An 18,846-nucleotide genomic window follows, 5' to 3' on the forward strand; every position below is an offset into this window, starting at 1 on the left:
GTTTTTGAAAAGATATGATAAAGCCCATACCATAATTGGCGGGGACTTCAATGGATGGCACCCAGCATGGGGTTCGCCCAGAGTAAACAGAAGGGGCAATGATGTCTACTCATTGATGGTCTCCCATGATTTAAATCTTGCAAACACCGGTAGTACCCCCACGTTCACGACGATAACACACGGCATTCAGCGTAGTTCAATAATAGACTTGACCATGTATTCCGACAACTTATCTAACAGGATTATAGAATGGAAAATTAACGCTGACGCTTGCCCATCGAGCGACCATGAGGCTATAGAATTTCATTTAAATACAGGTTACATTAAATTTAACAAGAAGAAGAAACAGTCCACATATAAATATAACGTCCATGAAGCTCATTGGGAAGAATTTAAAATCAATCTGGCGAAAGCTGTGGAAGACAGTAGAATAAAAGAAATAAATATAGATATATTAGGCAAACAGGAAATGGAACATTTTGTAAATGATATCACAAAGACAATTCAACAAGCTTGCGATGTAACGTTCAGACGGAAAAAACAGACGATGGCTCACATCCCTTGGTGGAATTCGGAACTGGATGACCTAAAAACGCAAGTGATAAAGATGCACCACAGGATCCAGGACTTAGTTCGATCAGGAAAACCCATTCAAAAAGCATTGGAAGAAAGAAATGAGCTAAAATACAAATATGCGCAATCCATCAGGGAAATCTCAACGAACCATTTCCGACAATTTTGCAGTATGCAGGGCAAGGAAAACGTGTGGTCATTGACAAACAGGTTGCTGAAGAACGCTCCGCAAACGAAACCCTGCCTGACGGTCTGTGCCGGAAATGGTTCTTCTCATACCACTTCACCTACTGATACTGCCATGGCCTTGTTGAATAAGTTTTACCCGGACGACACTGTGGATGAGACAGTCGCACAGAAACAACTACGCCTACAAATGACCAATATCCCAAACACAGACGACGACAGAATGTTCACCGAGGACGAAGTCTTGGGCTGCCTGAAATCCATGAGCGCCAAAAAAGCCCCCGGCATTGACCACCTTACTGCCGACATTTGCTTGACTTTTACCACGGAGCACATAAGCATGACAACAAAACTTATGAACAAATGTCTGGTAATGTCTCACTTTCCAACTAATTGGAAGATAGCACAAGTCATAATATTACCAAAATCAAATAAAACCGACTACTCTGACACCTCGTCGTACCGTCCAATTGGTCTAATAAATATATACGGTAAACTCCTGGAAAAACTTATCTGTAAACGACTAATTCATCATATAGAAAACAACAACTTCTCTAACCCATTACAATTCGGCTTCAAAGAGCAAACATCCACTATAGACGCATTAAAGACAGCAATCGATCTAATTAAAGCGAGCAAAAGAGACAAAAAACAGGTAATAGCTATTTCACTAGACATTCAAGCCGCCTTTGATAACGCGTGGTGGCCGGCGTTATTCGGCAGACTGAAATATATCAAATGTCCGAAAAATCTGTATAGTTTAATACTTAACTATGTACAAGACCGCAAAGTAGTATTGAACTATGCTGATGTATCAGTCAGCAAAAGCATGAGCAGAGGCTGCATCCAAGGGTCAGTGTGCGGTCCCCTATTCTGGAACTTGATATTGGATGACCTATTCAATGTCAAATTACCAGAAGGATGTCATCTGCAGGCTTTTGCAGACGATGTTCTGCTAATAATTAATAATAAAAGTACAACTGATTTACAATCAATAGCCAATAAAGCCTTAGTAAGTATAATTGAATGGGGATCTCAAGTTAAACTAAATTTTGGACCTAATAAAACACAACTCATAGCATTCACCCCGAGAGCAAAAACAGTTAAAATAAAATTTAAAGAAACAGAATTAAAATTTGTAGATGAAATTAAAGTATTAGGAGTTATAGTTGATAAAAATTTGAAATTTATAAAGCATGTAAAGTACGTAATCAATAAATCAACATTAATTTACAAAAAGTTGGCAAAATATGTTCGACCGACGTGGGGAGCACAACCTGAAAACATCAGAATAATATACAAACAGGTCATAGAACCAATCATCACATACGCTGCAGGGGTATGGGGATCGGCGACCAGATATGAAACTGTTAAACACCAATTGCGGTCGTTGCAGAGGAGTTTCGCGATAAAGATAATACGAGGCTTTAGAACAGTATCAGCAACAGCAGCTATTGCTTTAGCCAGACTCACTCCGCTACATCTGAAGGTTGACGAAATCGCTGCACTAGAAATAGCAAAAGCCTCTGGCACAACACCTCTGCTTCCTGAGGACATCACAATGGAAAGACCTGTAAACAGTCGGGAACTTTTACACCCTGCGGACAGAGTATTCATCGAGTTTGAACAAGCTACCAACCAAACTGAAATCAACAAATTCTGCACTCCTGACAGCACTTGTATATACACAGACGGAAGTAAACACACTGAGAATAAAGTTGGAGCAGCATTTGTAGCTTACACACCTAATGGTAGAAAGATAATTAAAAAATTCAAGCTACATGGCAGCTGCTCCGTTTATCAGGCTGAACTACTAGCGATTCGGAGTGCATGCACTTGGGCAATCACTAAAAATATATACAATATAGTTATTCTATCTGATTCTCTTTCAAGTTTAAATGAAATTATGAATAAGGACAGCACCAATGAAGCCGTAGTGAACATACACAAAAATATTAAAACTATAAAAAACAACAATGGTAAAATAATAATTATATGGGTTAAAGCACATGCAGGCATTGAGGGTAATGAAGAAGCAGACAAAGCTGCCAAAGCAGCAGCTGAGGCACATAAAGCATTTGATTACACGAAATTCCCGCTCAGTTATCTGAAACACAATATAAAAACCATAAATAAAACAAAATCTAATGAAATTTTCAATTCAGGCGCTCAAGGTGAACACACGCGCAAAGTCTGCCAAAACCTGGAAACAATACATAAATTATTTGAAACAGTAACTCCATCGTTCGAATTGACTCAGATATTAACAGGCCACGGATATCATTTAGCATATTTACACAAGTTTAAAATAAAATCATCCGATCTATGCCCATGTAACTCAGAAACGCCGCAGACTATTCAGCATCTTCTGGAAGAATGTCCAAAGTATTATTTAACAAGGAATGAACATATTTTTACATGTGAAATGGAAGACAAATGCAACCCATATAATATCTCCGAATTAATAGATAATGAAAAGTGCACTAAAACCTATTTGAATCATGTAAACAAAATAGTTCAAACATTAAAAGAATTTAACAAGGACGTTCTGTAAAGAATATATATTTAGTTTATATTAAAAAAAAAAAAAAAAAAAAAAAAAAAAAAAAAAAAAAAAAAAAAAAAAAAAAAAAAAAAATTAATAAATAAAAAAACACTATAATTAAAACGTCATACTTACGCAATTTGATTCCTGGTAATCCCAATTGTACATTCTCTGAAATATAAGCAATTGATTAGTTTAGCATATATATATATATATATATTAATATATGACAATAATATATCAATAATCAAAATTATAATTAAAACAGAGATCTGATATATGTTAAAAGCATAACAGTAACGAGTCGCCCGTATACAGTAGCGAGGGCTCCGCGCTGATAGAAAAGATTAACAAAAAAAAAAAAAAAAAAAAAAAACCTAACCAACCCAACCAACCAACCAACCAACCAACCAACCAACCAACCAACCAACCAACCAACCAACAAGTTTATTGGATTGTGACTGCGCCCATTATGACCTTATCGCGATGTTGGAACTTCGTTTTTTACAGCTGGAGAACGGCGAAAAACTACGGTGTCGAGACGGCCGTCGTGTGATGCGCACGACCGCGGCGCAACTGTGTACGATGCGCAATGCGATCACGGTCGGTGGCTCGCTGGCGACGGTCGGGCTGCTGCTGGCCGCGCTCGGCTTACTCGTGTTCAGATACTGCACCGAGATCCGTCTTGTGCTCCGCAGGTACGAGGTGCTCGACTTCCTGTTTGAAGAACCTCCGGATCCCGCCGGATTCATTCGAGCTCGTGCCGCAGCTCGAGGGCGGGCGGCGGCCGCTGCGGCTGTGTGTGCACTACCGCGACTGGGAGATCGGCGGGATGATCACGGAGCAGATCGCCCACTCGGTGAGCGAGTCGCTGCGCACGATTGTTGTGATGTCGCGGGAGTTCCTCGAATCATAGTGGGGCAGGATGGAGTTCCGCACAGCACATGCGCTGGACCGCGTGATCCTGCTGCTGCGCGGCGACGTGCTGTGTGCCGCGAGGGAAGACCCGGAGCTGCGCGCGTATCTAACCACGAAGACGTACGTGCACGCCGACGACCCGCTTGTGTGGGACCGCGTGCGCGACGCCGTGCTGCGCTCGCGGTGCCCCCGCCCCCCAGCTCTTCCCGCGACTCCACAGCTCTCCCTGACCGCACTCCCCCTTGCTCCCACATTTCCGGCGCTCATCCAACCCTCTCCAGTCATCACTCCCGCTAATAGTGTAACAATAATGTAAAAAACTACAGATAATACTGTAAGGAAGGGGTTAGGGTGGTAAAAAATAAAATTGAATACCAATAAAGTAAATATTAGAACTATTGAATGCTTTCTCTCGATAAACTCTATAACTCTAAATATTTAATGTTTCTTGTTTTTTAACTGACTCCCCAAATGAAGAGAGGTTATCTATCTTCGTCGCGTATGTATAATTTTTTCTTCATAATAATATGTATGTTTAGCGATTTTTTCGCGATGCCGAGATGATGGACATGATTCAAAAAACATCAGCTAGTTTAAAAGAGGATCCCATTTTGTGTAAATTTGCAAATATTCGAAGATTTTATAACTCGAATATTTCGTAACCAATTTCAATTTTCTTTGCTTCTTCATTTTAAACGGGTGTTTCACTGTGGTATTTTCCTACCTTGACATGGTTATGATCTGACGATTAGAACTTTGAGTTATGGGGTGGATCTTCTCATCGCGACCCTACCTTCTGCCCACCCAATTCTCATGAAACTTAAAATGAACATTGAGTATCTAGATATTTATAAACGGGTTCAAAGTGGTTTCAAAGCTATACTTTGTAGTGACATAATGATGAAAATATGACCTTCCAGTCTTCAAGTAACCTGAATGACGTCGGGACACTACAGACCTGAACCACAGCAATTTGATGTTTACTGCTTGCAAATATAAAATAAGGTTTCTAAGAAAATCTAAGTCCGTTAAATAATGACCTTGAAGTACTGAGTCCTGGTGCAGTATGCAAGTAATTTGCATCAAAATAATTTTCCTTATATCATAAATAGGTATAGTCAACAGGTAAATGTTGCCTAAAAAGTCCGCATGGGCGTCATGTAATGACCTCATTATTTGTGTATACAAAATTATTATCGCGAGGTTATCGTTGGACATGCACTTTAGAATTATTCCTTAGTATAAACGGACATACAGTGCTGACCAGAGAGGAGAGGTAAGACGCGAAGTGAAGTAGAGTGAAGCGACGTGAAGCAAACCGGAGTGGCAGCGACAGCAACATGCGGTGTTGGCTGCCGACGCTGGCGCTGGCGCTGGGCGCGCTGCAAGCGATCACGCTGGGGCAGGCGGTCACCGAGCAAACCCAACATCGGTAAGATTGTTGCAGTACAATAACACCCCATACTTACGCGAGAGATGGGTCTGAGTGATAACCGCGTAAGTCGAATTCGTAAGTCATACGTATAGTGTCGTAGGTACAGTGAAGGATACTAATGGGTCGATTCAACTGAAGATGATAATGATTTACCAAAGGGCCGGCAATGGTAATTTATCATGGCCATCCACCGGGATTGCATGTGCGTTTCTTACTTCTAAATTATGAAATAATTGGCCTTTAACAATTTTTATTTTTTTAATCTTTGATATCATTGCAACCATGGAGTAAATGCGTTCTGGAAATTTAAACTGTTTATCTATTGCGATTTAATGGAGAAAGCGAAAAACGCCGAAATATAGCGATTTCTTATACGGTGACCCCAATTGTTTTCAAACTTTTCTATTTTTAGTATTTGTTGTTATAGCGTCCACCATTATGTATCTCTATAACAATTAGTATCTACCTGTTACGGTTTGAGACAGAGCCCTGTGACAGACGGACAGATAGCGGAACCTTAGTAATACTTGTGTGTTACTTCACTAGTATTTTCCGCCACTAATAACTAAAGTACTGTAAAGATATACTAGTAACTGTGCTGTAAAGATATACTAGGTAAAATGCGTACTGAGTCTTGGAAGTACGCGTCCGCCTAAAGACTTATTCCAAAAACTAGGTCCACGAGTATTTAGGCGTCTCTAGTTTAATGACGTTTCCATAAGTAGCGTATGTATACTACTAACATAGAGATCTAGTAATGGAGTATTATTACGATTTTTTAATTATTAACGTCTATTAAGCAAAGTTCATAAACGTTTTCGTTTTAAAATATTATAAATTAAATCGTATTAAAAACTTGACTCAATTAAAAGTCAGATATGTATATATACGTAATTATTTACAACTTAAATTAATATTTCACAATTTACTTGATCACAAAACACTGAATGAGGTTTAAAAATGCATAACAAATAAATCAACTTACAAACATCAAGTGCCGCGAACCGAACTTCTCCGAGTTCCCGCGAATGTCAGTGGAACCGACCGACCGAGCTTGCGAGTGTGCGAGTCACAAACCCGCAACTAGGCGAGACGCCTAAATACTCAAGACGCGTTTGCGTGGTGAACACGGAAGAAGTCTTTACGCGTCCAGTCAAAAACCTATTCCAGTATATACGTATCACCTCTACTGAGCTGTTGATCCTCAGCGAGCTGGCGAAGGTCGGATGCGTGAACGAGTCGTCGGTGGAGGAGACGCGCTTGCGCTGCTCGCTGCCTGCCGGCCGCCTCACCATCACCTCCGACAACAAATTTTCCTTCGACATCGAGTGCGAGGTGCGTTATGGCACGGCTACGGAGAATGAGGTTGCACCACTTTGAGGGTGGTAGACCCAGAGCCCTCTGTGATTCGATTCCACGGCACCACCGCCATCTATTTCTGCCTATAACAACAGTGTTAAGCGCTGCTGTATTCTGGTTTGAAGGGTGTGGTAAGAGAGATATGCTTTTTCGAGGCATTCCAGCTTAGTCCTCATGGTAACGACGCATATTTGGCCAACTTCAGATACAGCTGTGGCTCTTGTAGATATAGTCTAATAGAGAATAGAGACGTAGATCTTTATATTTAGAGAGACGTAGATCTAAAAATAAAAGTTTAAAAAAAATTGCTCCCTGTTAATCTATTGAAAGAAACCAAATATTGTAGATGGTTTAATTTTTGTGTGACGAATAATTTGCTCGATAAAGCATGAAAAGTATTTGCATTCCTTTTTCAATATGGCAGCCGAGGGACAAGAGCTGCGATGCCACTAAATTGGATTTATTTTCACACAAAGCCCGTTGGGCATCCAGAAAGTAAATTGTGTCTTCTGATTTTTACACGCCAAGGGCCGAAATTGCTCGATGGACTTTTACGAATAAATAAATAAACATTAATTTTGATTTTATTTGATACAGCGGGACGCTAGTGGCCGCACGGGACGGTTCCTGTGCCGCGAGTTGAACACGGTGACCGCGAAGCTGCGAGAGTACGGGTTTAGTGTGGGCACGTTGCTGGATCTGACAGTGCGACGCTGTGCACTGCACGAGCCGCTGAGCTGCATACGCACGTCGGACGGGGTCGTCATCGACACCCTGCTGCTGGAAGACGTGCCCGAACTGCGCCCCGAACACCTCGAGGGCCTTAAGCTCAAGTCACTGGTTATCTCGCCCAAAGGTAAGTCGTGTTGACCTTTTTTTTTTTGTTAACGAGGGGGCAACCTTTAAAAGGTACCCGACGCCGTGGGAGCGGCACGGGGTTATGTGGGATTCTTACCGCACTAAAATCACCCCGGCGTCCGTCCTCGGCGCTGCGTAGAGAACTCCGGGATCTCCAACGGAACGCAACCGGAGTCTTCTTGGCGCGTTGCACCGTTGGGTTCCTCCCAGGTGAGCTTGACGCTCACCACACCGTCTGGTGTGCATGACGGTATGCGACCACACATACAGCCGTCCATCTCGGGGTGACTGGCCGGCCGGTTCGAGCTCCCACTCTTGCCGTCCGTAACCCCGAAAGCTCCATTTCAATCGCCTCTTTCCCGCCCTGTTCTAGTACCGGAACTAGAGGGACATAGTCGTGTTGACCTTTTTTTTTCTCGAGGTCCCGGGAACCTTCAAAAGGTACCCGGTGCCGTGGGAGCGACACGGGGTTATGTGAGACTTTTACCGCACTAAAAGCCCCCCCCCCGGTGGCCGTCCCCGGCACTGCGTAGAGGACTCCGGTTTCTCCAAAGGAACGCGACCGGAGTCCTATCAGCGCACTGCCCCGTCGGGCTCCGCCCAGGTGAGTTTGTGTCACCACACCGTCTGGTGTATACGACGGAATGCGACCACACATACCGCCGTCCATCACGGGGTCGCTAGCCGGGCGGTTCGAGCTCCCACTCTTGCCGCCCGCAACCCCTGAAGCCCCCTTTTAGTCGCCTCTTACGACAGGCAGGGGATACCGTAGCCCTATTCTGCTCCCGGAACTACAGGGACAGTCGTGTTGACCTGCAGTTCACTTAAACAAGGCATAAAAATACTTTTAGAACAGCCAAGGAAATTTATCCAAAAAATACAAGGAAACCTGACAGACTGGTTTTTCCTATACCACCACGTACATCCCTGCTCCTAAATAACGCATACAGCATGTGTATAAAAAATTATAATAGACTGCCTGATACTTTTAAAAATATACCGCAAAAATTTAAATTAAAACTTAAAAAATTCTTATTACAACATAACTTTTATGACATTCATGAATTTATGACATTTAATATAAATTAGTTAACGTTTAATATAGTAATAATATATAATGCAATGTTGAATCTTTGTGAATTAATTGTATTTAATTATATTGAAATTGTTTGAATTGTAATATTTGCATGCTATTAAATTAATATAGCTGAATATGATACTAATGTATATATTGTAAGACCTGTAATGACTATGTGACTGAATATCGATGACAAAAAAATGATTAAATGATTAACTATCGGGACCTTTTTAATTGATCTGTACAAGTGAAAGTCGAACTCTCACACTCGAATACAGATTTCGTATCACGAGAGTTTCATTTATTTTTTGTATATATTACCACAGCAGCCATAGATATATGAAAATGTATTTGGATAAACTTAACGTCTTACCTATTACTGTTTAATTAATAGGTAAAGCTAAAAACGCCGAATAATAGCGGTTTCTTATATGGTGACCTGTAATTATTTATTTTTTTATTTTTAGTATTTTTGTTATAGAGGTCACCGTTACATGCAGGGTGAATATTTCAAACCGGACTTCAGGGCCAAATCCCAAACGGGCATCGGACGAGTTCATTTTGAAAAAAAAATACACCCTCAATATTATTTCATTATCTGATAATGTTGCTAATAAACTAAAGGAAAAGCCAAAGGTTCAATTTCCGGCTAGGGTAAAAGATATTTTAATAAACTAATAATGCAGTTTTAATTTTTATCAAAATCGGCCTCGTAACTCATTTCAGCATTATTCGCTAATCTATAGTTTCGGATTTGGCCTTGAAGGCCTATTTGAAAAATTCACCCTGTATACGCTATATAAATTTCAAGAATGAGTTGATTACGGTTCAAGAGATAGAGCCCTGTGACATATAACAGACAGACATCAAAAGACAGCGGAGGCTTAGTAACAGAGTTCCATTTTAACCCTTTGGGCACGGAACCCTAAAAATTAACAAAACCTACTAAGTATTATTTGCGTGATTCGCGGATTATTTGTATTAATAACAAAATATAGGACGTTGATAAACCTTACAGATGTAGCGTGACTTAGTCATTTCTAAAAATCTTTTTATCGAAATCTTTCAATATTTGTGCAGCTGAGAACGGAACCGTCGCGCCGCACGCTGCGTTCGGTGTTCTGCCGCCGCTGGCGAGGCTCAGCACGAACAGGACGTTGGAGGAGCGCTGGTCACCTGCGCTAGAACATCTGTCCACGCTGAACTTAACTGGCCTGGTCGAAGTCCCCGCAGGAGCGTTCAGTGGATTGCCAAACCTTGAAAAACTTATCCTGGGAGGACACACAATCAAACATATAAATGAGGAAGCATTCATAAGTACATACATAGTTACTCGTAACTTTATGATTTCACGTAATTTGTGTTTTACGCTATATATAGAAGTACATATACATATAAATAGTAAACATTTCTGAGAATATCTGTTTCATAAATGTTATTTAAATGTTGAGAATGTTGTAGACAATGTTTGTACGGATTTATTTTACTTATCATGAATTATGAAATATTACTTAACTATATTATTTTTGGCAGATTTGACCGGCTTGTTCGATCTATATCTGAAAACCAACGCATTGAAGTCGCTGCCTCCAATGTTGCTGCGCCCGACGCCACGGTTAACGAGCCTAGAAGTGTCGGACCCACACCTGCAGTTGTTACCCCGCGAGGCGTTGCGACACCTGAAGATGCTGTCAACCGTGAGCTCCTCGCCTACGATCGCCTTAAAAATGCAAATTAAAATATTTTATTATGAAAACGATGTATCTACACTGACCATTTTTTACGCGGAGAAATCTTCATGGAACCCTTTCCGCCCGAGGGAGCGGAAGGCATAAATATATGATGCTTGTTGATGTCATCAAGATGATGATGTCATCATCATCATCAACCCATTACTGTCCCACTGCAGGGCACGGGTCTCCTCTCGTAATGAGAAGGATTAGTCCATAGTCCACCGCGTTGGCCAAGTGCGTATTGGTAGACTTCACATACCTTTGAGATATATATTTGTTATAAATCTCTCAGGTATGGAGGTTTCCTCACGATGTTTTCCTTCACCGCTTAGCAAGTGATAATTAATTTCTAATACGCACATAACTTTAAAAAATCAAAGGTGCGTGCCTGGGATTTGAACCTCGGACTCCTCAATCGAGAAGCCGAGTTTCTTAACCACTAGGCTATCACTGTTTTTTATTTTTGCTTGTTAATGATTGATGCTTGTTATCGATTCAAATTCCGCTGGATTCCTCTGTCCGCTCATTGCGGGGCACGAGAAACGCAAGTATAATATTTACGACCTGTCATACCCTTTTTACATGAGGAGACCCTGCATGGGTTCCTCTCAGATGTGGAGGCAGCGGAAAGGGCATGTCACTCCTGCTAAAACCCCAAGTTGCTCCTCCGCCTCTTTTTGTCGGGACCACGGGTACCCAAATAGTATTCGTCCGCGTCCCGACGTCTGACCGTGTTCAGATTATCTCAGTTCGGAATGGAGCAACTTCAGCTCCATCCCGAACGTCCGTCATCAAATAGCTATCTATTCATCTCCTTCTATTGACAGTTTTTACAAGGTTAGTGTAAAATTTCCAGGTAAAGATCACCAACGAAAACATGTCAGAGCTTCGTCTTGAAGTCGGTACTTTCTCGGAACTCCCCGAGCTCTACGATTTGTCGTTAGAATCGTGCGGCGTGAGGGCGGTGCCGGCGGACCTGGTTCGCGGCTCGCTATCGCTCGATATTATGTCGCTGAAGGACAACCGGCTGACGGAGCTGCCCGGCGAGCTGCTCGCCGAGCAGAAATGGTTGTCGTACCTCGATCTCGCACAGAACCGCCTGCGCACGTTGCCCCGCACCCTATTCGCTATGTTATCGAACCTGGTCGAGCTCGATCTGAGTGAAAATGTCATCGAGTTCTTGCCGAACGATATATTCAAGGCAATGGAAAGTCTTTATAAGCTTAACTTAACTCAAAACAATCTAAAACAGTTGAAACCGTAAGTATCGACTGCCGCTAACATTTTCCTTCTTAGTCCATAAATTTCCATCCATTACATATAAGTACATAAAAGTAGTTAGCCTAGTGGTTACAAGTTGGAACTCTCAATTCCGGAGTCAGTTTTCAGTTATAAGCACCAAAATATATCCATCGTATCCTTATACCAATTACCAAAATATACCGCATCCCAATTTCAATGCTATAATTCTACTGTTACGTAATAATTCTATTCGTCACATAAAAATCCTCTGCCGTTCCATTCCGCAATTTTGCGCGAGCTCTAGATCAGGGCCGTCGTAAGGTATACGGGAGCCCCTAGGTACTCAAGGCACTCAATTCGGAGGCCCTTAGACATAATGTAAGGAAAACATTTCAATTCAGAGATCTTAGTGTGTCGTGTAATGTTAGGCGGAGCTCCGCTTAAGTCGCTGGCCCTGCCTAACATTCTTCATTTTAGTGTCATCGATATATATCGCATTGCAGAGATCTATTCGTGCCAGTAAGGTCTTTGGAGCAGCTGTTGCTGGCGCACAACGCTCTGGTGAGAGCGGACTTGGCGACCTTCGAGCACCTCTTGCAGTTGAAAACTTTGGACCTTTCCCATAACGCCATTACGGAGTTATCGGTAAGTCGCCTTCTGAGTAAGACGCATTTTGTTTTGAAATATATATCGCAATGTTCCTTGAGTGTATAACAAAAAAGAAACAGGAGAAGAGATATTTTTTTAATAAATCTTTCAACCAAAATTAATTTCTCCAATTTTTTAAAATCATGATATCTCCGCCGAATAACAAACATCTCTCACCTCTCGCCTCCCCTCTCCTCACCCATCTGTCACCCCCAAAGTATGTCTCCCTTACCATACCCGTTAAACCAGACCACATCAGCGCTTACTACTGATGTTATTAGGCAGAAATAGGTGTGGCGATGGTGCCGCCGGAGTCGACCTACAAAGGGTTATATCACCTTCAATATATCATATTAACATTTTTTACTACTTTATTTAGCTATTTGCTACTGTTGAATATACAAAATCCGATAGTACCCAACGACGCTGGAGTACATTTAGAACCATGGGCTATCCCACTATAGGTAAATTGGCTTATTATTAATGTACCCGAGAATAGAGATTGATTGCTAAATAAGTTAATATTTTTAATTGCAGGATTCCGATCTAACGTTTAAGTGGAATGGGATAGTGGATTTGAGTTACAATAACATCTCGAAGTTCTCTCTCGCTGAATATGACCAGGCAAATTCCAAAAAGGCATCGTACCGTCTAATCAACAACACGTTCATCTGCGACTGCAACTTATACAATTTTGTGATAGCACTCAAGAAGCCCAATTTTGCGAAACGTTTCTACTTAGATGATGCTCACTGTGGAACTCCCGCATCGCTCTCCGGCAAGCGGTTGAGCATCGTATCGGCCGACGTGCTCACCTGCGCGCTGGACACGCCGCCCTGCCCCGCGCACTGCGCCTGCGCGCTGCGCCCCGCCGCCGCGCGCCTCGAGCTGGACTGCCTCGCGGCCCCGAGCGAGCTGCCGCCGCTAGCGCCGCTGAACGCCACCGTCGTGCACCTGCGTCTCCACACCGTACCCGAGGACCTCGCCGCACTGCCGCCACAGATCAGCCACGTCGACCTCTCCGGGCTCGGGCTAACCGTCGCACCCCGGGCACTCAGCCCCGTCCACAATCTGACGGTCGATCTTAGCAACAACAACTTAACGATGGCGCCGATCTCGCTGCTCGAGGCGAACGCTACAGTTCGTCTCTCTGGAAATGTATTGGATTGTGACTGCGCCCATTATGACTCTATCGCGATGTTGGAACTTCGATTTTTACAGCTGGAGAATGGCGAAAAGCTAGTGTGTCGAGACGGCCGTCGTGTGATGCGCACGACCGCGGCGCAACTATGCACGATGCGCAATGCGATCACGGTCGGTGGCTCGCTGGCGACGGTCGGGCTGCTGCTGGCCGCGCTCGGCTTACTCGTGTTCAGATACTCCACCGAGATCCGTCTCGTGCTCCGCAGGTACGAGGTGCTCGACTTCCTGTTTGAAGAACCTCCGGATCCCGCCGGATTGGAGAAGGTATACGACGCGTTTGTGTCGTTCACGCACCGTGACGACGACTTCGTTCAGGACGAGCTCGTGCCGCAGCTCGAAGGCGGGCGGCGGCCGCTGCGGCTGTGTGTGCACTACCGCGACTGGGAGATCGGCGGGATGATCACGGAGCAGATCGCCCACTCGGTGAGCGAGTCACAGCGCACGATCGTCGTGATGTCACGGGAGTTCCTCGTATCAAAGTGGGGCAGGATGGAGTTCCGCGCAGCACATGCGCTGGACCGCGTGATCCTGCTGCTGCGCGGCGACGTGCTGTGTGCCGCGAGGGAAGACCCGGAGCTGCGCGCGTATCTAATCACTAACACGTACGCGCACGCCGACGACCCGCTCGTGTGGGACCGCGTGCGCGACGCCGTGTTGCGCTCTCGGCGCCCCCGCCCCTCCCCGCCGTGCCCGCTCTCCCCGCCGCCCCCATCGCTCTTCCCCTAACTGCATTCCCCCCTGCTCCCGCATTCCCGGCGGCCAGCCAACCCTCTCCAGTCTTCGCTCTTGCGAATAGTGTAAGAATGTAAATACCAAACATACAGATAACACTGTAGGGGAACATACCCTATACACAATACGTGATCAGTTTTTTTCATTTGTTTGGCCCCCTAGTACGGTGATGGGGGGTGGGGGGTCGAAGGGGCGGACAACCCCGGTCCTGGGGGCCCCCAAACACAATTCTTAACCCTTTCGAACTGAAAATTTAGGTAGTTGAAATTTTCGCATATAAGAAATCTGTGTTTACGTAATGTGTATAGCTTAAAAAAATCGTCAAAACCAAATAATCAGTGAAATGTGTATTTTTATCAACAAATAATAATTAATGTCGCTGGAATGGATTGTCGGCGAATAAGTCTATGAGACATTTGTAATTTTATAAAATCAACTTTTGAAACTGAGGCCATCTATTTTCAATCCTAAACTTTCCGCCCCTAGACTCTGTACAGTTTTCCTATCCGGACCTCCGACGACCTCAATCTGCCACTGGGTATGACGCTGACTGTTACTATTTGATGTAAAATATAAATGTTACAAAAGTGATTAAAAAAAGAGAAAAATACAAGAAAGAAAAAAGTGCTAATGACCAATTTAAACTGTAATCTTTGATTAAATGCGTTCGGTGACGATAACGAAAGTTCTATGATTTTTGTACTTTGGCAAAGGGAGATCTCCCGCCAGGCTAGGTGATCATGCCCAGGGAGATGCCGTGCTCCGACAGTCTCAGTTTGGAACTTGTATATATGGAAGATGTGTAGAAAACTTCGATAGCGTGATTCAGCAGCGCCATCTCTTGACGAGTAGCGGGAAGTCGCGCAGTACACGTAAAAAGTCTCAGATGAATAAATTAATAATCAATCCTAACAGGAAAGTGTAACCAGTCTTGAGAATAATAGTGATTGTGCGCGAAAATTAAGTATTACTACGTTGTTGTTTTGAAATCTCCATAGATTAGGAAATGACCCTAACTAACCTCCCTAAAATGTGTGAAATATGTATTTACTTTATAATAACTAAACAATATTCTTTAAACAATGTTCTTCATCGAACCATTTCTGTCGTCTGTACCGATTAAATGAGATATGTATTACAAAAGTCATATTTATTAACAATAAAAACTAAAATATATTAAAATCTAAGTAGAAATGTGTATATAAATTAAACATATTTTGATTGCTTTCTGCTTTTCCTTTCTTTCACGGCGCAACAGAGTAACGTATCAAAAAGATCATGTCATACTTTTATAAAACTAAACTAATTTATCTTGGAAACGAGGCATATATTTTTTACTGTTCATTGACAAATCATGGTATTTTGAACTCTAGCATTCGAGTAATCTCGAATTCAGGGAAAATAAAGAAGAAAATATTTTTAACTAAAAAAATACAACCGACTTCTATGTCACTACAAAGTAAAAAATAACTGAAATAAATGTTGGTTTAGTACATATTTCTGAAATCGGCGCTAATATATTTCGTTGGATAACGATGTAAACAGCGTGTCTAATATGAGCGCCGACTCCTCGCGGCCTCCTGCAGGCACGAAAACGAGCTCCATTTTTTCGTCAAAGTAAATCCCAGCCCACATCAAGAACCGCCCCCGTAGGCAACTGTTTCATTGAAACAGCACTGCGCAAACTGTCCTCCAGGACGCCTGTAGACCCGATCTCTCCTGTCACCGCCATGCAAACACATTCTGAATTTATCAGTGAACAGGACCGAGCGCCATTAGTCGATGCTCCAATCGAGACGTTCCCGAGCAAATTGAAGTTGAGCTTGCCGGTGTCTTGTGGCCAATTTGGGTCCTCTGGCAGCCCATTTTGGAGTGAGGTTGGCTTCTTTCAGGTGTCTTCTTACTGTTCACTCACTGACAGCTACCCTGCGTACTTGTCGGAGCTCTTGTTGCACATCAATGCCGGTCAAGTGGCAATATCGAAGAGACGTCGATACAATGAATCAATCATCAACGGCGGATGTGCAACGATTACTGCTGGTTTTTGGTCTCCGAGTAAAGCCGTCAGTCTCTTGAAAGCGTCTGTAAATTCTTGATACAGCAGATTGCAACAAACGAAGCTTTCGAGCTACCGCAAGCTGGCTAAGGCCCTATTGCAGCAACGCATCAACTTGAGCGCTCTCTTCCGGTTTTGTATCCATGATGTTGTAATAATGAGCGCAGGTAGTGAAGATATGTACAAGTCAACGGCTGTTAAGCGACTGATAAGTTTATGATTTTTTTTTTTGGTGCCCAGATGATAGGTGGAAAAAGGCCCTCAACGGAGAGGGAGGAGTAAAAATGCGTCCAAGCACATACAGGCCGCGACGGCCGGTGCCTGCGTCGAGTGGGGCTTGTGAAAGGACCTCCTGAAGGGAGGGCCATACCCACTAAAAAGTCTCCTTTAAAGGCTTCGTCCTAGGGGACCGTACAGCCGACATCAGATAGCGACCTCTCGTTGAGGAACGAGAGGTGCTAGTGGCGCTCCCTAGAGAGCGACCGCTGGATAGCTGACACAGAAGGTGTCAGCGTATCATGAATACGACTAGAATCGTCGGGAAGACGATTATCAATGGAAAGTTGTTCGCCCCTGTGGGCGGCCAGAAGATTCTCCACGTCCGTGGAGAGTTTGTTAGGAGCGTCGGTCAAGATATTTCTTGGCCGACGGCAATTATGACGTGTAGGAAGAGGGGCAGCGTAGTCTGCTGCACCCTTGATAAGGGGGTTAGGATGATTTTCTGAGCGGCTGAAGAACGCTTCAGAGAATTGTTTAAGGACTTGTTGCATTGGAGCGAGCTCCAGGTAGCGGTCGAATGCAAACTTTATACAGCGTTCGCTTATTCTTGGCTGACAACTTGCTGTGGGCCTCCATGGAATGGGGGCCCCTAGTAATTTGACGGAGGGCAGGTCGAGTATGCGCCTGCGTTTGTGATCGAAGCGCATTGCAGAGCTTTTCTCCGCATTGACTTCGATGCGCCATTTCCTAAACCAATCTCCTAATTCGTTGACCGAGCGTTGGAGTTTGGCGAGGATAGATGACTCCTTTTGCCCTTGGATGTAAAGAGCGGTGTCATCGGCGAAGAGTGAAAGCTGCACACCATTTTTGGAGATGGGAATATCGTTGGAGTACGATATGAATAAAGTAGGAGCGAGCACTGAGCCTTGAAGGACTCCGGCTGTTATGGGACGTGGTGATGAGAGGACACCTTCGTGCCTGAAGCCGAAGGTTCTGTCCTGAAGGTAGGAAGCCACGGTGCGGACTAGGCGATCAGGAAGACCAGATTGGTAAAGCTTGTATCCTCCATGCCAGACTTTGTCAAAAGCCTTGGCGACGTCGAACAAGACTGCTAATGTCTTATTACGTCTTGGATAAAACCCGCTTGTGATGTACTCGACAATGCGGTGGACTTGTTGGGGGCACGAGTGCTGGTGGCGAAAGCTGAATTGGTGAGGAATGATAAGTGGGGGAGCATCTGTTGGAAAGAGGTGCCCTCTTATATGAACGAGGATCACCCGTTCGAAAACCTTGCCCATTGCATTGAGGAAGCTAATGGGGCGGTGGTTGGAGGGAAAAGTTTATGACAACACAAAGCCTTCTTATACGGAATTACGGCCTCAAATAGTGGGTATCACAACGAGCACGATTCCCGATACTTCAATTTTGCACCAATTTAAAAAAAAGTATTCTACTAAGTTTTAAGGTAGTGATTAAATAAAATTATTACAAAAATACATCTGCGTTTTCAAATACAGCGACTCTGTATGCGCACTAGGAGAGTGAGTCGATTCGCTTGCACGCCAGTGTAGTAATATTAATCCACATTGTTAAAGTTTGCTGTACCTATCTGTAATTAAGATCATATGTAAAACATATTTATTAAGGTTTAGTATTTAATCATTGTCGTTGTGGACAATAGTAACTTCTTGTAGCAATAAGACGAGGTATTAGGAATGCAATACAAAGAAAGAGTTGTATACATCGGATACTAGATGTCGCACTAACGCAAAAGTATAAGAATTTGTATTGTGCCACGTTTGATATTTAATAATATTTTATAATTATATATTTAATTTCTTAAGCATTAGTACATTAAAAATATACTTACATAGTGATACGGAGATACCAAAACCAATTTTAAATAATATTATTGCATCAGCTAATTTACTTGTCAACAATGACTCGAATGGCCTTTGCCCTATTCTTAGAAAATATTGTAGATATCGATACGAATAACGATAAATCGATTCCGTATAATTCATATTATCAGTAATACTAATATTATATCTTAATATATAT

General features: G+C 43.2%; 1 protein-coding gene across 1 annotated transcript; it reads left to right on the plus strand.

Annotated features, from left to right (window-relative positions):
• The first annotated feature begins 5,388 nt into the window (after window positions 1–5,388).
• Window positions 5,389–15,700, plus strand: LOC140756816 (uncharacterized). The gene is made up of 8 exons (XM_073092350.1): window positions 5,389–5,654; window positions 6,866–6,992; window positions 7,614–7,872; window positions 10,033–10,269; window positions 10,486–10,649; window positions 11,542–11,945; window positions 12,431–12,572; window positions 13,113–15,700. Exons 1-8 carry the CDS (start codon window positions 5,563–5,565, stop codon window positions 14,502–14,504), a joined length of 2,817 nt encoding a protein of 938 aa, XP_072948451.1. The 5' UTR covers window positions 5,389–5,562; the 3' UTR covers window positions 14,505–15,700.
• Window positions 15,701–18,846: the final 3,146 nt, after the last annotated feature.

This window comes from Epargyreus clarus, unplaced genomic scaffold (genome assembly GCF_041222505.1).
Source record: "Epargyreus clarus isolate Ecla_fem2 unplaced genomic scaffold, WU_Ecla_fem_2.2 ptg000036l, whole genome shotgun sequence".
In the NCBI taxonomy this organism is placed as follows: domain Eukaryota; kingdom Metazoa; phylum Arthropoda; class Insecta; order Lepidoptera; family Hesperiidae; genus Epargyreus; species Epargyreus clarus.

Excerpts from the sequence above, each read along its gene's own strand:
- LOC140756816 (XM_073092350.1), top strand. The coding sequence starts at position 5,563 with ATGCGGTGTTGGCTGCCGACGCTGGCGCTGGCGCTGGGCGCGCTGCAA. Across the intron at positions 7,873-10,032 it reads ACTGGTTATCTCGCCCAAAG|CTGAGAACGGAACCGTCGCG; the intron begins GTAAGTCGTGTT and ends ATATTTGTGCAG. Across the intron at positions 12,573-13,112 it reads ACGCCATTACGGAGTTATCG|GATTCCGATCTAACGTTTAA; the intron begins GTAAGTCGCCTT and ends TTTTAATTGCAG.